We start from the raw sequence: 19,693 nt of genomic DNA on the forward strand, positions 1-19,693 counted from the left end.
TTACAGGTAGACTGAATCTTGGTGTACCTACTTCCATGGCATCTATTTATTAATGCATAATATTAAAAGGCATTTTTTACTGTTAATAACACTGGGGGACCTTAGCTTCTGGTTTTCATACTGCCATCATTGTGAACAGAAAGAACTTGAGACTTGTATTTGCACGTATAAAGGAAGGTAAAACAGTAACTACTGAAGTCTTAATAATCAGGATGTGCTGGTGTCAGCAATGCCATCAGTTGCATCCATGTCAAGATAGGAAGTGTTGACTATCTTTAATTGCCTCAGGTCAGTAGTTTTTATCTGCAGTTAAGTAGGATAGAGATTACTTTACTTACTCCTAAATGATCCTTTTAAGGCCCCTTCATAAAAACGTCCCATCTGGGTGTGTCTGTGGTGCTACTGATCTCTTTATTTCTGTCCTCGTAAAAAGGCAGCGAGCAGGCAAATTACATAGAAGTTATGGCCACTGAGCAGGCTTAAAAGGAAAGCGTGACAGATTTTTCAGAGGAAAAGCAGTCCTGCTCATCACTGTTCAGATGAACATTTAATAATTCATAACAACTAACTGAGTTATAAGTTTCCCCTTCAATACATTTCCAAATGTGAATAGATTAAATGGTAATTGCTATCAAGCTTTATGTTCTATTTCATATACCTAATAAAAGTTTATCTAGTGGAGCTTACTTTGTATCTTTTTGATCTATTCCTAACCGACTGCAATATACTATATTAAAATATTTATCATGGTGATATCAAATATTAACCATTTTTAAATCATCTGGCTAAAGAAAACAAATAACGTTACTTATTTAACTTTTCATGAATTTCCTAATATTTAGTTGTTCAGAACCCTCCCATGATACAGCACCAAAAATACTGAAGACCCTAGAAATTTTATTCACTCTTTTTAAATTGGGCTGTTTTGAAATGCACTCTGCTCACGTCTGTCACCACTGTTCATTTTGGCTCTGCATGCAGAATCCTAGTTTTGCCGTCTGTAAAAAGTTATGATTCTGCTTCAGCACAAGAGAATCTTAGAGAGCTGTTTTTCTGTAGGTCTGTGGGGTTTATAACTATTTTTGGAAGAGTATAGAACATTTTTTTTTTTTTTTTAAAAAGTTTTTAGGAAGTTTCCCTAATTATCCACCGGCTCATCCATCTGAAATAATGTGACTTTGTCTGGTATAAATACCAGCAACTTTCTAGACTACAACATGAATGATCTAATGATGGAAAAAGAATACTGATCCCACAGCTGTGCTACAGGTGCACAGCAGCCCAGGCCAGCCTAACTGCTGGCTGCCGGGGTTACACCACTCCCCAGCTGAGCGGGTTATGCTCTCCCAGGGTGCTCCTGCTTGCTCAGCCCATTGCTGATTCATATCACAGAACTAACACAGCAGAAAACTATTCTTGTTTGGTTAGTGTCCTACTGAGTTAGATCTGAAATGGTTCAATGAAAGGTCAAACAAGTGCCTGAGAGATTGCTAAGGGTGTGGGACTAAATAGCTGGGAATTGGGAGAAGAGGGATTGCAGCACTTGCAATTACAGCAGTTTAGACAGCCACGGAATAGCAACTTTGAAGCTGACACCTGGGCAAGATCAAGAGGAGAACAACCTCTTTGTTCCGATCCAATCCTTCACCTTGCTGGGGAAAAACTGTTCTGTTAAAGGTCAGGTGTATAAATGTTGCTACTGAACCACTTCTCTTCGCTTTGGAGAAAGCAAATCTGATCACTAGGTTATCAGAGTAAATCTCCTGAAGAGCTGCAGTGTGTTAAGAGCCTGGTGCCTCTTAATGAGACGTTAACTATGCTAACTAGCCCCCTTTTCTATGCCTCATTCTCTGGTTGATTTATGACCTGTTATGTACTTCGGCTTCCCCACACACAGGTGTTACCTAAATCACAATCCTCATCCTGTTCATAGAAGCCTGCCTACCACCACAGAGACACGGAGACAATGTCCTTGAGCTCTCACCAATGCCCTTCTAGTCTATTCCTTCTGCAGGTTCTTCCATTTCCACAATACTTCATACACTGTGTAGGCAGCAGTACTAAAAGCAGCCTGAGACTTGATCCCCAACCTAAGTATGCTACAGTGACTATGTTGATCTGTATAATAACAAAGCATGCTGTGTTTTCATCTTCTACTCTGTGCTCTTCATAGAGGAAAGATGCTTCACTTAATCATTTTTGTTAAATACAGTGTTTGTGTTCCAACATGTTTATTCTGACTGAAATACCTTCACCCCAGTGAGATATATCAACCTTCTTTTTCTCCTTCAAACCCACTATCTCATTAAAAAATAATACCATTCCATGATATTCATACTTTGGTGAACAAATTTCTATGTATCCCTGTATCTGTATGGTTATTCTGTGGGTCGTGTTTTTGGAATGAATGTGTTAATATGCACATTCCCATTGTCTTTTCTCAGGTTTAACAGGCCCAGGATATCAGTACGGCATTACACGTGGAAGTCCTTAGTATGCTTCCCCTGAGGTGAGTGGAATCAGTGTTTTGCATCATCTGAGAATCAGGCCCAATACCACTGTAATTTTGTTTGTAATCTTGCCTTGCTTGTCTTACATCTGTAAGCCATACTTTGCCTTGAGTTGCAGCAGTGGGATTCTGGACTGATTTAAGGAGAATTACTCTGGATTTAAATTTGGAGCCATTTGAAATACAGTCTGTTCCTCTTACATCCAAACTCCTATACACACACAATTTCTTTAGTCTGCATAACAATCATGTAAGATAGATATTGTGAAATCAGTATTTCAGGTATAAAGACCAGGGGCAGATTGTTCCTTGGGGACAGCAATGTTCAGCCCCATCAGAACTTTATCCTTTTCAGTAAAGTCTTTCTACGTTTTACTTCCCTCCAGCTCCAGGTGTGGCAGTGCACTTACTAGCACCAGTCCTGGCACCAAAACACACCAGAACTGAAAGTACATACAGCACTTGTGCAGAGGGGAAATCCCACTGCATCCTGACCAGCTAAAAGCATTAAAACGGCTACTGGTAAAAAGATGTAAAAAGATACAGATGGATTGTCTATGGCTCCCCACACAGGCAGTTGCAAAAGTGAACTGGAAGGCAGAGCATCCCAGTTCTGAACTTCTATTTCTTTTTACAGAGTATAGTTCCCCAGGCACAAGTTCAATGTGTAGGTATTGAAGGACACGCAGGATACATCTGTGTACAAATATGTATAAGAGATCTCTAGCCTTCAATGGGGGAGACTATTACATTTATGTATTTCATCTGTCCAGAAAGAAGTGCGTGATATATTGTTTCAAGAAAGTTTGGGGTTTTAGGTTTTGGGTTTTTTTTTTTGTGGTTGGGTGTTTGTTTTTGGGTTTTTCTTTTTTTTTAAAGAAATGGATGGTAATGTTACCATCTTTTCTTGTTGAATTGTAAACACAAATTTCTAAAAGCAAACGTTAATATAAGTTCCAGGGTTACAATTTCAGGTTTGATTTTCTTTGGCAATTCAATCTGCATGACTATTTTGATCAAATACCTCAGCTTCTAGCATTTGTAACACATGCTAAAATGCACACACAAAATCTTATGTTTAAATAATCATATAATAAGTTGAATGCACACTGTGACAGAATATGAATTATCTAATAGGCTGCAGAGTAATACAAGTTCAGTCTGGAAGACAGATACAAGCACAGGGTGCAGTTTGAGCATTGAAGATAAGAGTGTAATCCTTTGCCTGCTTTAGTAAGTATTTAAAATGAATGAAAAAGGCTAAAATAAACTAAACTATTCAGAGCTTGACGTAAGGCTGAAAACTCATTCGCTAATTGTTTCAGCTTTACACCACTGAACCAATATGATTTAAAACAGTGATTCACAATAAATTACGCACTGAATTTAACTCGGGTACAAGCTACGATTGGTAACTCTTGTACTCGGTCTAGGCCTTTGTGGGGCTGCAGGTTCAATCTCTCTATTTGCTCATTGACTATATGAAGGGAGATAGTGAATAACATTCATCATTGGATCTTTCCTCACCTTTTTCCCTGTGGGGTGATCACGCCTAATGAAAATTCGAGCTGTGCTGGTAAACTGAGATTGGCAAAAGAGTCACTTTTGCTTTGCCTGATTGGATAAATATACAGCTGGTTTTGGAATCAATTCTTTAGTGCATGAAATTAAAAGGTGTTATTTTTAAATGCTCCTCTATGTATGTAACATAATTCAGTCACCTGAAATGTCATGGCCAAGAAATACAAAAGACGCAAGACTATGAGCAGTACGCTTAGAAAATCAAACGAATGCTCCTGCTTTTAAAATTTTGCCTTCATCCGTTTTTTTAAAAACTCAGGCAGTTGTTCTGTGTGTGTAAATGCTTCTACCTTTTGTTACAGGTTCCTCTTATCACAAAGCACAATGTTCAGTTTAAGATTGGCCCAAAACAGGTGTACTTGCTGGTTACATTTCTTGCCAGGCTTGGAGCTTTTTCTTCTGTTTTAATGTTAATTTTTAAAGGAAATAATTTAATTTCTATAAAGTAGAAAAATGAAATACAGCTATGTATTTTCTCATGTTTCTGGAATTCTAAAAGGGTTTCAGGACCAGGCTGTTAATTCATTCCTTGCACTTTGATCTATGTATGCGTGCTGGTGAGAAAACCATTGTCGGTATCTGGGAGGGAGGCGGAGAGCTAAACCCCAGCAGCTTCCCCCAACGCAGAACGCCTGCGGCATGAATGGTTCTGGGGCAGGGCTTAGAAGTAGCGCAAGGCACAGTTGCATCTATTGTGCCTTTTTCTGAAGGCAGCAAACCTTTCTGTACCAACCAGACCCTGCTGACCGCTATGTCTATGCAGCATAAACCCTGCATTTAATAAGATAACAGCTGTTATCATGGTGCTTTTTATCTGTGAGGCAAAGTCTAAAATTGCATCTGACCTCTGTGTGCACAGAGACGCAAGTGATGAGCGCTCTGCCTAGATCCTTAAAGGTTTTAGATTAAATCAGTAAGAGTGAGGTACCTAAATGAATACTTCTGAGGACAATAGCTTCTGTGTCTTTTGCCCATGTGTGGTATAACATAGACTATGAACAGTAATTTATCAAATGATGTATTGTGAGCCTTAGAAAATGCCACAAGACCTTAGCATTGGTTTTTCGCAAATAGGATTACTAATATATAAAACTAAGCCACTCCATTTAATAATACAGTCATACAAGTAATTAAACTAGCTATACTATAGATTTAATTTATTTATTTATAGGTCAAGTTTCTGGTTGCCCTAGGTCAATGATTTTTAGCAACAAAGCTCCGTAAGAATAGACTTTCGTAATAATGCCAATAGGCTATCTGTAACAAAAAGTAAACAAAGACGTATTGGTCTGTTGAGTGTGTGTGTGTATCCATCTTTGCATATATACATTTCTATACAGCACAAGCTCAGGGAAACAGATCAAAACCACACACCACATGTCCAGACAAATAATCTTTTTGAGCTTTGCTCAAATGGCCACACTACAAAATTAAATGAATTGGAATTCTGTTCCTCCATGAAAAGACTTGAAATGAGATTTAAATCAGCGTATGCTTGGTAAAACACGGCAATTTGATGTCTGTTCCATAAAACTGACAACCGCATCTAGTTGTTTTTCTTCTGAATTTGATTACCTAATTTGGTCAAACTTGGAGAATATCTAACAGTTACACAATCAGACTGAGATTTGTTCAGAAAATTACAACACTGTGAGGAAAACTCAATTAGTTTTGTCAGCAAATATAAAGGCACTAGCTTGCATTTCCAGAAACTGTTTAAAGCTTTTACAAATACTCTGATTCAGCTAAAATCAGCCTAATTATATGTTGGGCTCAAAAAAATCCTCATTAAAAGAACATTATTGGGGTTATAATGTCCAAACCTGAAAAGATAGGAAATACTGCATTTAATAAGCAATTGGTTTGACAAGCTGCTATAGATATTATTATATTAATTATATGACTAAAATTTGCTCCACAGACCTCCAGACCTGTTCAACATCTCAGCTGCTTAGTATCTTTTTTAGACCCACTGTGTGGACAGGGTGTTTGCTGTACTTTATTCAAATTCTACTGCAGAGAATCACATTGATTTCCTTTTTCATTTTTTTTTCCTGTGGTTCCTGTCACAACAATATCTCAATGCTTCACAAATTCTAATGCTTATTTTGCCAGTACCTAGGATAAGGCACAGGGGTGGTGACAACCACCTTCTACATAAGGGGTGCAAGGCAGAGGGAGATCCTGTGATTTCCGAGTGCTTTTTTTGAGATACCTAGGATCTGATTTTTCAAAATATTAGTAATACAGAACGCTGAGATTTGAAAGACTACTTCGCCTGCTTTCTGCTGCAACTGTTAAGTGCTCAATAATTTTGTGAATCAAAACTCAAGTGCAAGCATCCAGAAAATGAGACTACAGTTAACAACCACATGTGAAAAGTATGGTTTAAATAACCTGCCAAATACAAACACGAGCTTTCTGGCAGAAGCTGAGAAAGTCCAGTTTTCTCGGGTAACATTTAACTGTGTTGCTCATGCAAACTTCCTTGCTCTTCGTGTACTAGCTTTAACGCTAATTGGTTAATTATCACAGTCTTTCCTGAAATTCTTTATTTTTTGGTTTTCTTTCCAGATGTATTTGCTGAATTGTCACAAGCCCAGATTTTCTACTTCAGAGGTACCCATCACTTGGAGAGGCAGTGGTAATCTCTAGCTTTACTGGGGTTTTTTTAAGTTTATGATATAGGATCTGCATTTGTTTTAGAGCATTTAGAGCATTTGCATGGCTATATGGCCAATTTTATAATATTTAGCTAATTGGTGTCAGTAATTACATTCTCTCCTGTGTTTCTCACTCTTAAAAATTAAAAGCAAGATCTTGTAGAAATCTCTTTAATGTGTGTGTATGTAAGACTGCAGGGAGGCAGGGAGAAAAGGTGAAAGAAAAACATGAGAGGACTCTCCAGAGTTTCTGGAAGTAGATGATCAAAACAGTTAGAAAGAATGAATCTTAAGAATTTACTACAAAAGAAATTTGCAATAGAAGTCTAATCCTGTATATACCAATGTGGTATTTCCACTCACTTGTTTACCAGACCTGTTAACCAGAAGAGAAGCTAAATATACAACTAACCATTGAAACAACATCTGCTCTAGCAGTATTTATGCAAAATTTCAGCTCTTATTTTTAAGGTTGTTAAGTATATCTCCGTTTTTTTTACCTTTAGCTTTTATCTAGTTTTCACTAATTATAACAGGTAATGAGCCAGTGTTCTGCAGTTTTATTGTCCCTGGACATAGTTTTAAGGTATGAAGGCACAGTTAAGTTCCTCTAGAAGTTGAAGTTTAGTACAGAAAAAAGTGAACATGCAGAGAAATCACCTTTTGTCTTTTAGTAAGAATTTTAGATTTGGAGTTAATATGCTGATGTTTTAGCATACAAAACTTATTTCACAGCTGGCAAGACATGCATATTGGCGTATTTCAGTGGGAGCTCCTCCAGGCATTAGCAAGAGAAAGAGAGAGGACACTGAAAGCCTATTGAAATAAATGGATGGCACAGTCAATTTACTGTCCTCATCTGGGAGTCTCCAAAACGGTTCAGGCAGTATGGCATTCTTACAGCTCGTAGAGCGTTTTGCTCATTTTCTGCTCTTAAGTAGCTGCACGTGATAGCATACAAACGCAAAGGCAGCGAAGTTGCAGGAGACGGGCGACTCTGAGTTACTTACGTTGACAGCCCAAGCTGTGCCAGATATATCCCGGCAGACATTTATCACATTTAGGCCCTGATGTTCCCTCCTTACACTCACAAAATCCTCTGTCATTACAGCGATCATGGACTGAACCAAAAGGGTTACAATAACAGTCTGCAGAAACAAGACAACACATACACACTGGGTTCAGGTCTACATATGGTGATAATTCATTCAATAGCAATAAAGGGTGCATTTCCAGTGCTAAAGGTAAAGGAAGACTGTCTATTAAGGATATCTAGAGTAGTGAATATAACTACTATAGGTCCATTTATTTGTTCGCATATGTCATTTCAGGAAGAGACATCTTATGATGTGAAGAGAAAAAGTAAACAGAAAAGATATAAAGGCAGAAGATACCGTGTTCGTTGAGGATAAGTGATTGTAACAGGTTCTCTTTTGGTAAGAATGTTTTTGACAATTTAATGAACATTAGAAAAGCTTTGTATAGTATGGATATATCAATGTGCCACCAGGGTGAAATGTTTCGCATTATTAAAACAGGCTTATCTATATTACTCAATATTTTCAGAAGTGCTGAATGTCTTTACAGGGCTATATAAATGCACTTTACTTATTTCCAAGATAGTCTTCCTTTATAGTTTTGAGCAGTATAATAATTTATGTGGATATTTGCCATTAAATTGATGAGATTGTATTTATCAGTGACTTTAATAAACCTTTTACATATTCCACAATGAAAAGCTTGAGGTGAGCAGTAATGTAATGCAAAACTTAATCAGAACTGGCTTTATGCCGCCATTTTCATTTCTCTCACCTCCCAGTGGGCAGATGGAAAATGCAATGAGGCTCGTTCCTCACTGTGTATTTTCCACATGTGTTCACCTAATTAAAGAATGACTAGGGTAACCCATTTCCTCCCACAACACTTACTGTGTTGTTCATTCACAGCCCTTTTCTTTAACGCGATTACAATATCTGTGTTCAGCTTTCTGCTAGCTGAAGAAAGACAAGACAGCAGCTAGCAGAGCTCATTTTTGGCACTCCTGTTCTTCAGTGTGGGGTTTTTTTTAAATGAAGGGCTGTATCTTATTTGTATGTAGACCCACGTAGACCCAGAGTAACTCCACTGTCAGCTGAGACCACAGACACATTTTGGCAGCATCTGATCTCTGCTGCTGTTGAAGGCAAAAGATATACAAATCAATTCCTGAATCTGGGCAACCTGCTGGGAGTCTGGCTTTGTATGTCTGTGAATCAGTGCTACTTTGATGACTACCTCTGGCAATTCTTCCCTAGCATTAGCTTAAACCTCAGCGATATTGTAAATGACAAAATGGAGTTGAACTAGGAAGTAAAATATAAAAAAAATCCAAAGGAAAAACTGTAACAGGAAAAAAATTACCAGGAAGACATTTGTCAACTGTTGTCTCAGTGTTTATTAACTACAAATTACAGATGGCACTTTGAACATTTGGCATGCTGAAGAAGAATAGTTACCTTTGGCAAACAGAATTCCACAATAATAATAGAGTCAATTAGCTAGCAACATTCATTAATGAAGTTGAAAACTGACACACCAAAAATACTGTGCAAGGCTGAGCAGAATTATAGCACAGTGAGTGCCATTTGAAAAGCTGGCAATTCTGATGTTAATCAGATGTATGAATTTTTTATGTAAACAGGCATAGAACTGAGCTACATATTGAATGCAGGAAGTAAAATTTGCTTGAAGAGCATTTATAGAAAACCTTGAAAGACAAAAAGCTTGGAATTACATTAGAAACAGAGGGCCCAATTCTTGTACATTAGAAATAGCTTAGTTGGACACAGTGGAGTTACAGCAATTCAAACAAGTGTTTGTGGAAGAAATCTATTGCCTGTGATATTGAGTGTGATAGATACATAATGTTGTGTTTTCCAGAGAACAAGAACCTGACCCTGAATCAGTGAAAGCTTTCCTACTGAACTCTGTCATATAAACATGTACTGGGCCCATATTGCGGTGTTTAAGGGAAAGTAGATGGTGGAAACAAAACTTTAAGCCAGGCCCTTTTACAAAAGTATTAGATCAAATCAGAACATCATACAGACCCAGTAACCTTTAGTAACTGAATCTAGCCTCCATCTTCCCCAAAACACAATTGACACCATAGATATACAACCTACAGAAGTCCACCAAACATCCAAGCTCGCTGTCCAACACAGTATCGCAGGCTGTGGAACGATTCCCAAGACCTGCCAAATACTCTAAGATGTAAAAAAGCTCAAAAGCCACAATTCCAGTGTGCCACAGGGAGGCAGTCAGTATCTCCAATGCCCTTACAACAGGGCATTAAGTAACATTAAATTAACTTTTCCAGATCATCCTAATAAGTGGACCAGACACCAGGTTCCAGGGTGGGGAAACAACCCCTGCAGATCTGAACTGGGAAGGAGTTTTCCTCCTAACCTCCATCCTGTGACTGTTTGAAGGACAGGACGATGACAGTAGTAGTCATCTGTTCACTGAGATTCACTGTATCAGTGTGATGCTGCCAACAAAACATGATGAAAATAAGTAAAAAAGAAAGTTAGGCAACTGGGCGGAAGCTTGCAGGCTTGCTGCTATCAGTCTGGGTTGACAGTGGCTACAGGACAACCCTCAGGGTTTACTTAACCATGTATCATTAGGGTTTCTAAAGGTCTCACAGGTGTTAACCGAAGCTTAAGCCTAAGTTTTTTTTATTACTCTGGGTCTACTTGGTGGTTTCCATGCTATCCATGCTTGCCAGTGTGTGTATTCACTGAAATAAAGAGTTATTAGGACTTTATCAAGACCTTGTAAAAATAAAAAACTCTTCAAGTTGTTAAATTCTTTTTCACTGTAAGCATGTCATTTTAACTTTAAAATACCTTGATTTCTTTAGAAACTGCAGTTGCCCATATAAGGTAACTTTGCAGTTCACTGACAAATCCACAAATTTTTGATATTTAATTTTAGGAAATAAAATTTATTTTGCTTCTAAAGAAATTAAGGGCATAATGAAATTAGATTTAAGCCCACTGTATAATGTGTTGCATTTGGTTCACTGGTAAAAACCTTCTCAGTATTTCAATTCTTTGTAACTTGTCAGTTTTAAAAATGAAACATTTTACATTTTCTCCATTTAGTTAGCATGGCTAAGATTCACAAATTTGTTATCCATGTACTTACCATATATATTTATGAAAACTACGTAAGTAGTTTTGATAAATCAGAGCCAAAGCCCTGTTAGCTGCCATTAAACTAACTTATCCAAACATTTTTTACTTTTCTACATATATGGCTGAAGAGGAACGAATTAGCCTGGAAAAATGAGACTTTCATGCGGGGATAAGACTTGCACATGTAACTGGAAATCTGCTTATTAAAATGTTCATGCCAACATTCCACTCATACTTAAAACCCAAACACTGCTTTTAAACTCAGAGAAAAGAGAAATGAGCATTTCCAATAGAGCAAGACTCTTTGTGCTTGACCTAGAAGGATGGCGAATCCATCAACTCTCTCAGAGGTGAAAATACTCTACGCTTTGCAGGATTAAATCTTAGGAGCCCCAGTTCCTAAGCACTTTAAGCACAAACTTCTCTGTTTTCTGAAAAGCACTGAGGTATCTGCTTCACTTCACTGACGTTAAACAAGAAGTAATATGAAAGTCGTCTTAAGTTGGTAAATCAGCTAGGATACATACATTCTGTATGCAGTATGATCACTATGATCCTGAAAACTGTCTCAGTGCAACAAGAATATTATTTATTTAAGACAAGTTACTTAATACGTAGCAATCCAGGGTTTGATCCTACAGTCATCTCACATGGTTCAGTTCTCATGGGAGCGCAAAAGAACTCTGCTTGCATTAAGGTGGGAAAGTCAGCAAATGAATCACATTGCCTTTTTTTTTTTTAAAGACTCTTGTTAAATGAAAGGTTTTTATATTTTATTTCTGCAGATTCTGGGCAATTTCAAAGTGCACAGACATTCTAAACACATCACTTGCAAGTTAATTTAAAATTTACTTCTTTTTGACTCCTGGTTTATTAACTTCCTTGTCTTAGATAGCTACAGCTGCTGTCTTAGCATTTCAGTGTACATGGAAAAACAATTTACTGAATGAGCTGATGAAAAATCCCAAACAGAGTAATTTAGTGTCATATTCATTAGGCCTATTTAGGCAGCTGAAATTACACAGCCCTGATGTCATACCGATGATGTCCATCATCTACATCAAACAAATATGAGGGACAGTGGGTTTTTTCCAAAAGTATTTGATTGGGTTAATCTCCTCAGCACAGTCATACAAAATCATGACTTGCCTACTAAAGTTCTTATTAGCTCAGACTAATTAATATCGAAGGAGATCGTGAATTTTCTGAATGTGTTGCCAAGCAAAGTTAAAAGAAGAACACGTGAAATGCAGTGCGTGGATGGATCTGGGTGTTTGTCACGAAATAAAATGTAAATCTGTCAAGCTGCAGACTGAAACAAATAATAGCAACCTAAATAGTTTCTGGCTTGAATCTCAGCAATGGATTATAAAGAGTATTAAAATATAATTTATACACCTGTAGTCTGTTTTGCCATGAAAAAATTCTTATAACTACTCTTTCTTTTTGCTTCAGAAAATGGAAAGAAAAAAAATCACAATGAAATCCAGAACAGGTTCTGCTGATGCTTATGTCTATAAGAAACATTTTGTAATAAATTATCCACCCCTGTTTGTTATTAGAACAGCACCTTTTGTGGCTACCTGGTTCCTATTGACATTGTCCTATTGACTATGTTAGGACACCTGAAGTGTCCTAACTTTTGCTATATGCTGTCTGCAGTGATATGAGAACAATGCATATTCTTCTTATGTGATAAAGATCTTGTATTTTTTCCTAATAAGCTTTTTTTATTATGTTCTGACATTTTCTTTAATTCTGCATTTTGGATGTTTGTAGCAGATGCAGGGTCTAAAGCACCATTTTCACCTAGGAATCCCTTTTCTAAATTGACATCATGTCAAACTGATTTGACAAAATGCTGCTCCTAACCACATGGGCATAATTTCAGTTTCTCCTCTATGGAGAGGGGAGGTAACACTGCATTTACCACCCTATGCCTGGGAGCAGAATTAGCTGCAACATGTTTTTATGAAATTTAAGTGAATAAAAGGGGTTAATAAACACCACTCCCTGTATCCTATTTATGCAGCTGGCAACTTTTGTAGGTCTCCAGGCGAGTATTCAAGAGTCTGTACTAATAATTCCGAAAGTGAGACTGGGAAAACGGATGTTTATGACTCAACCCTTCAGTTTTCACATGCGCAGCTCCAGCATGGCTCCCTCCTGCAGAAGGACAGCACAATCAGTTTCTTGGGGGCTTCCGGGGAAAGTCTTCCCAGGACCCTCAGCCAGGGAGGTTCATTGTCACATACAGATTCAAAATACCTCCTTGGGGGCTACAGGGGCAATGGAAATGAGGTGAAAAGTCTACACAGATGTTCTCATCCATTGAAAAAGCTCATTCTGGCTCAACTGGCAAGTAAGCAGCAGTGGTCCCTAGCAGCTGCCAGTAGCTGAAAAGGCACAGAAGAAAAGCCGCAGTTATCCCGGGACTGACCTATGCACACATTTTCATCGTCCAGCTCTGCAGAAGCATTTCTGAAGTAGCCCAGCCTGCATAACTCACAGTGCTGACCTCTAGTGTTGTGCTTACAGCTCACGCAAATGACCGTATTGAGCAGCTCGATGTAACTGCACCGGTTGGAGTGCCCGAAGCATTCACAGTCTTTCAAGGAAGAACAGAAATGTATACAAAATGTATACAGCAGCAGAGTAATAGCACATTACATGCTTAGTAAAAATGAACCATGAATAGAAATATGAATGAATGGCACATACATGTTAATCAATGTAACACGGACAACAGCAGACGTTTATCTGCAATGAAAGTGAAATTTGTTTCAGGCAGGTTAGCGTGACCCAACAACCATGGCATGACGTCGAAGGTTGGCTGTTGTTGGCAGACCTGATGGAACTGAAGCATTTGCAGTTGTAAACCTTTCAGGGGTATGGAGGCTCAGTTTCCACTGATAGAAACGCACATCTTTTTGCACATTTGAGATGAGTATAAATCAAGATGTGGGAAAAACTTTCTCATATTAAAAATATTAAATACAGTGGACAAAATGGTCAAACTTCATCATGCTTAAATCCACAACTGTAAGTAAAATAAAAGCTTTCTTCTGGCATAAATGGTGAGTGTTCAAAAACACTACTAAACTCAGGGTACTGTAACTGGTAGGCACCTTGGGAACCAGACTGTTTTATTTCAAGACCAAACAAATCTCTAGTTTGACAATTTTGGCCAGCACCTCCTAAAAAAAATTACCAGAGAAGTGAAGGAAAGAAGAGAGGTGTTATTTAAGAGCTACTTCTACTGTAATTCTGAGGTAAGCATTAACCCGTTTTTATATTCTGAGATGAAAAACATGTGGGCCAGAAAAGATCATGACAATTCTGAAATGTGTACTGAATAGAAAGCATGCTTACTGCAGCCATCTGAAATGCAGCTGGCGTGACAGCCGCTTTTTAAAAACCCCTTCATTAAACATAGAATGCTAGTGCCTTTTAGTCTTTAATCACAAGCCGTGTTTCGTTTTATGCAGAAAGAAGTAGAAATTAGAAATGTATCAATATCATTATAGAAGTCACAGCTATGCTTTGTTTAGAAAGCTTGTGTAAGTCTGATCACTCAACTCTGAGATTATGAGCCCAGAATGAATGCAGGAAAGGTTATTAGGATGATCAGAGAAGTAGAGAGCCTATTTAAAAAGTGAAGATGAGGACAATTTGGCTTGTTTAGTCTAGGAAACTGAAGACAGGGGATACCACTGGGCTATACATACATCGAGGAGATAGCCGCCTGCCATCCTAAGTGAGTATCTGCACTAATGGGCAACACTGGCACAGGAACAAATGGGTGTTAACTGGCTGTTGAGAAATTTCAACTGGAAATTAGGAGATGGTATCTAGCCATTAGGGTGCTGAGGTTCTCGAACACTCTTCCAATCTGTAGCAAAAACCTGATGCTTTAGAGATGTAGTTTATTAACTGGTGAAAGAGATTACAGTATGTTTCCTGCAGTAACGGAGTACTGGATGCAGTGACTTGGAAGGGCTTCAAGGTCTTGGAAGTTAACTTCACCTGTAATTAGATAAAGCTGAGGCAGAGGGTGTAAAATGTTTCCATACATGACAAGGGCCAAGTCCTCTGTGCTGCCTTTCCTATAGTATACTGCTGATTATGCTGGGGCCCCTAATGAGCCCACTGATTGTTGGCAGAGGGTGTCAGAATATTTGTGCCTGTCTGTATTTTTATAAAGAAACAGCAATACCAGAACATGGTTATGAGCATGTTATGCCCTCTGAATACATACAGATTTCTTTGGCTGTTGTCTGATGTAGTGGACTGTAAATAGATTGCATCTTTTCTTATACTGTACAATGCTTAGCACAACATATGTTTCAATCCTGAGAAAGTTGCCTGTCTGCTAGGAAACATTAATTCAATTTACATACACACATTTAGTTAACATATATGCATTCTTGTTCTCTTCTGTGTTATACTGGTAAACCGATGGTTTGTGGTTCACACCAATCTGATAATTTTGAGGCCTACAACCACTGGAGTACAGTAAAACATTTGGTGTATCAGTCTCAGTATGTTACCAGTTGACATAATTGAGGGCGGAGGAAAAGTGTCTTTTGCAGCTGGTCAGTGCGATTCAGCATCTCAGCCAGCCACCCAGCAGCATTTCTCCCCTAGCATATCCACCTTGCTCGAGTAAAAACTGCCTGTGTGGGGCAGAGGCAACAGATCTAAAAGTGGAAACTAGCACTAGCAAACAAGAGTCACAGGGAAAATTGTTACGATTGTAAGTTTTTGTGTTTGAGTTTTAAAATAAGAAAGACTGGTTAGTCATAAGCAATCCTATCTGTCTGAATCTCAGATTCAGAAGCAGTGCTGCCTTAGCCTCTCTGTCTGCCAAAGGACCTGTCTTCTGCTACCATTAGACAATTTGTTTTGGTGAGACAATACTGTACTGGTATGTTTGTCAGACTTGTGGCTAAACATAAACATACTGTAGGTCAATTTAGAGGAAATAATTTACCTTGTTTTTCAAATCAGTAATAGGCAGCAGAATACTACATTTTTATGTTTCAAAAATAGGTGGACTACAAAGAAGTGCCAGTAAATCAGACTATGCTACATCATCTTTTGTGTTTAAAGTAGCAGAAAGAAATTGAGAATATTCTATGAATGAATGACCGCACTACTTCCACTCTGAAACTGTGATATGACCTTCAATAATATTACTACTACACATAATTAGCCATTACAAAAGCACAAGAAACAAAGCTGCACATAAAGTAATTCACTCTGTAACAAGGCTTGTTCCAAGTTATGATTTGGACTGCAGAAATATCTAATAATTACAAAGGACTTAGTTTGATGTACACACATGCTCCTAAACATATGCAGGAGGACTAAAGTTCCGATGTGGCTCATCAATATTAAAGGTAAACAATGAGACCAATTCTTATACTTGGTTGCATTCCTATGGGTACTGCTCTTTTGTAAGAACTATGCTGTGTGAAAGAAAGCCTTTGTCCCAAAGTTAACTTATACTAAGATATAGGAAAGCTCTAGGAATCTTGATCATCAGACTGCTAAGTGCTACATGGTATAGGAAGAAACCTAGTTAACTCAAAACCAGTCTAACATCTGATCAAAGTTTAGCAATGGCGTAAAGGAACAACAACAAAAAAAAGGCATGGCAAGTAATGATTAAATCAATTTTTTGCTCATTTTTGTTTCTCCTCCCCACTTTGCTAGTGAAATAATATGAACTTACTTTGCTTACTGCTGTTGCCCTGATCAGTGAATCATTTTTACATCCCTCTGTGTTTATAAAAAAAGCTATGTAAAGGGTCCTCATATGATTGAAATAGAATTATTTTCTCCACTGGCTACATGAGGTGCTACCCTAAACCAGGCAAACATAACATGTAGAATTGCATTCAGCATCATGCTGGCTGGGAAGCTAATACCTCTCAATGCTCTATGGCCTTTCTAGCTTACATGGTTCACCTTAACCAGCACACCAAGACCAGAAAGTAGCCTCCTTATTAGACTTGTCAGAAGCACAGCTTAAGGTTTTTAGGCACATGTCTCTGGCTAGCAGCCCAACCACCTTCATGCACTGGCAAAGCCATGCAATCACTGAAAGAAGTGGGGGATAGTATCAAAATCAGGCTGCACATGGTTTACCAATAATGAAATGACATGAGTTTACAGTGCTAGAAAATGCTGCTTTCAGTTCTGAGTACCACATGTCAGAAAAGACACAGATAAACTGGAGACAGTTTAAAGCTGAATAACAATAAGGAGTAAATGGTTTGGAAAAGAAAACCTCAGAGGAAAGGTAAAGTAGCTAGATAGGTTTAATGTGAAGGAAAAAGGGAGAAGAGATAGCCATGTTCGATTTGATAATTGTCTTTGGATGATTCAGGAATTGTCGAACCCCTTGCCAGCTCACAGAAGGATTGACTGTATAAGCCTTTAAAGACTATTTCCAATGCAAGGATTCTATTGCAACAATCTTGATCCTGTTGTAGAAAGTATGATAAAATTACCCATTCAAGGAGGCTCATAAAGAGGTTGATAATTTAATTGTTTTGTTTCTATAAATTGAATGGGGTTTTTTTTCCAGATTATAGTGCTACGCATTTACATCTTTGAGATGACATACTATTGTGCTGTGGGGACAAGGTTCAGCTGAAGCTTCAGCTGCAACCAACAAAACATGAAACGTCATCACATGGAACAATAGTAAACACGCATGGAAGGAAAGCATAATTTTTAAACTAAGACAGGTAACGCATGAGACAGCTATCAGTGTCATTTTATAATTAAAAGCACAGAGTATTTCAAGAAAAGTGTATTCAGAAATCATTAAAATATTTTTTCTTTTTCATTTTCCAGTAACTCTGTGTTCCTCCTCTATACACTAACAAAAGGCAAACAAAGGAGATTTCACTGTAACCTTAGAAATGACCTGCTTCATAACAAACAGTATGGCTCATTATCATGATCTCATCAAATGGGTCAAGCTAAGTTCAAACATTTGTTAATATCCCTATTTCTTGTTAATAAGTATTTCATGAATAATGAGATATTCACAATAGCTACAGAAAGACAAAACATCTTTATACACACTCTTTACAGATAAATTGATGAGGAAGAACAATGAGAAGATCTCAGGGTTCAGACTGTGAATGACAGATATGCAAATGAAACAGGTTGCCTGTAAGTCAGAGCGAATACTGACATCCTTCATTATGCCCATATAATTCCATATTTTGATAAAACACCGAAACATCAGTTCAAAACGTAATGCCTACACTCTGAATTTGCACACCGTTACAATAAAATGAAGATGTAAGGCACACTTACAATGCATTAAAAGACAACTATGCATTACACTCCACGGCATTTACAGATACTTCTTGAGCATATGGACAATACGTTTAATGGATTGTTTGCTCTCAACTAATCTGTTTATGTATCCTCTTTTACAATTTATGCATAGCAGTGAGGAAAACGAGATTCTAGCAATCATTTGCTTTCTGGGCAACAATCTGAATGGTCATATTCTTACATTTAACTCCTTTCACAACAAATGCCATGTCACTTCATATGCCATCAGCGACTGTCTAAGAAGCATATTTTTTATTTTCTTTGTATGGCTTATGTTTACGTGACTTAATGCTTCCGTTGTTGTCAATGAAGATGCCTCACCAGTAAGCTAATGGGTACACTTCACAGATATTCCAGATTCATACAGTGCAATGTTTTCACAACACAGAGCACTATGGAATCACTGTATGAATCCAAGAATTCCTACCTCTCTTGTGGTTTGCAACTTGAACAGAAGAAACAGTTGACATAGCTAATTTGGGAGCAACTGGATAGGCAATAAAATGAACAGTGAATTAGAAAAGGTATCATACAGGAACAAATCAAAAGATAAACGTCTTCATTTTCTAACTTTTAAATTAACTTTAACAATGGTTATTGTTTTGTAAGGAAAGGGTGAAAGTTAGGGAAAATGAGTTATATACTATCAACTATTGAATCATTTGAGCTGTAATATCCAAGATAAAGAAAGGGAATGTAATTCACATCTACACACTTGGGCAGTTTGGTGTTAGAGGTTATTTGATGGTTTTCTCCCAAGCCATGACCATTACTATATGGTAACCAGAGCGATCTGCAAAGGGATTTTTTACAGGCATATTTATTCTGGCCTAATAGCATAAACAAAGAAAACACAATAAAATAATATTAGGTACAGGCATGTTTTTGCAATAATCCTCTTCATACACTATCCTTGACTGAAGTATTTAATCTACAATAAATGTTAAACACTGTAACAATATGCTGCAAACATGTAATCTAAACAGAGATGCTTTTAAGTTTTTGTGTTTTGTGCTCCCTAACAAAATGTGAAAGCTAAATTTACTAAAATTCTTATTTTTGGGGAAGAAACACTGAATAATTTTGTGCTGTTCAAGATGTATTTTGCAATGAAGTTAAGTCTTAGATCACAAGGAGTATAATTAAACTATGAAATTCATTAGAAATGCGAAGTATCAATTCAACAGGAATGTTTTGATTTAAAATTCCTGTGAATAATGTAGGCTAATCCTCACAGAGAGCAGAGAAGCAGAGATCAGTCTGTGTTTTTTTGTTTGTTTGTTTAATGAACACATGCAAAAGCTTGGAAAACATACCATGGGCAAATTGAAATTATTGGAATGCTAAGTATCACTTAATCAGGGATATTTAATTTAAAATATATGTGAATAAGGCAA

General features: G+C 37.6%; 1 protein-coding gene across 7 annotated transcripts in view; it reads right to left on the minus strand.

The window, feature by feature from the left end:
• Window positions 1-19,693, minus strand: part of NTNG1 (netrin G1) — a 156,422-nt gene that overhangs the window by 20,395 nt on the left and 116,334 nt on the right. For 2 of the 7 annotated variants that reach the window (XM_059821837.1, XM_059821836.1), the window contains one exon: window positions 7,764-7,901. The exons of 2 other annotated variants lie outside the window; for them this stretch is intronic. In XM_059821837.1, coding sequence (XP_059677820.1) covers window positions 7,764-7,901 — 138 coding nt within the window. Of the gene's footprint in view, window positions 1-7,763; window positions 7,902-13,374; window positions 13,543-18,723; window positions 18,784-19,693 lie in introns of all 7 variants that reach the window. 3 more of the 7 variants (XM_059821834.1, XM_059821835.1, XM_059821838.1) reach the window with 3 other exon arrangements.

This window comes from Gavia stellata, chromosome 10 (assembly GCF_030936135.1).
Source record: "Gavia stellata isolate bGavSte3 chromosome 10, bGavSte3.hap2, whole genome shotgun sequence".
Classification (NCBI taxonomy): Eukaryota; Metazoa; Chordata; class Aves; order Gaviiformes; family Gaviidae; genus Gavia; species Gavia stellata.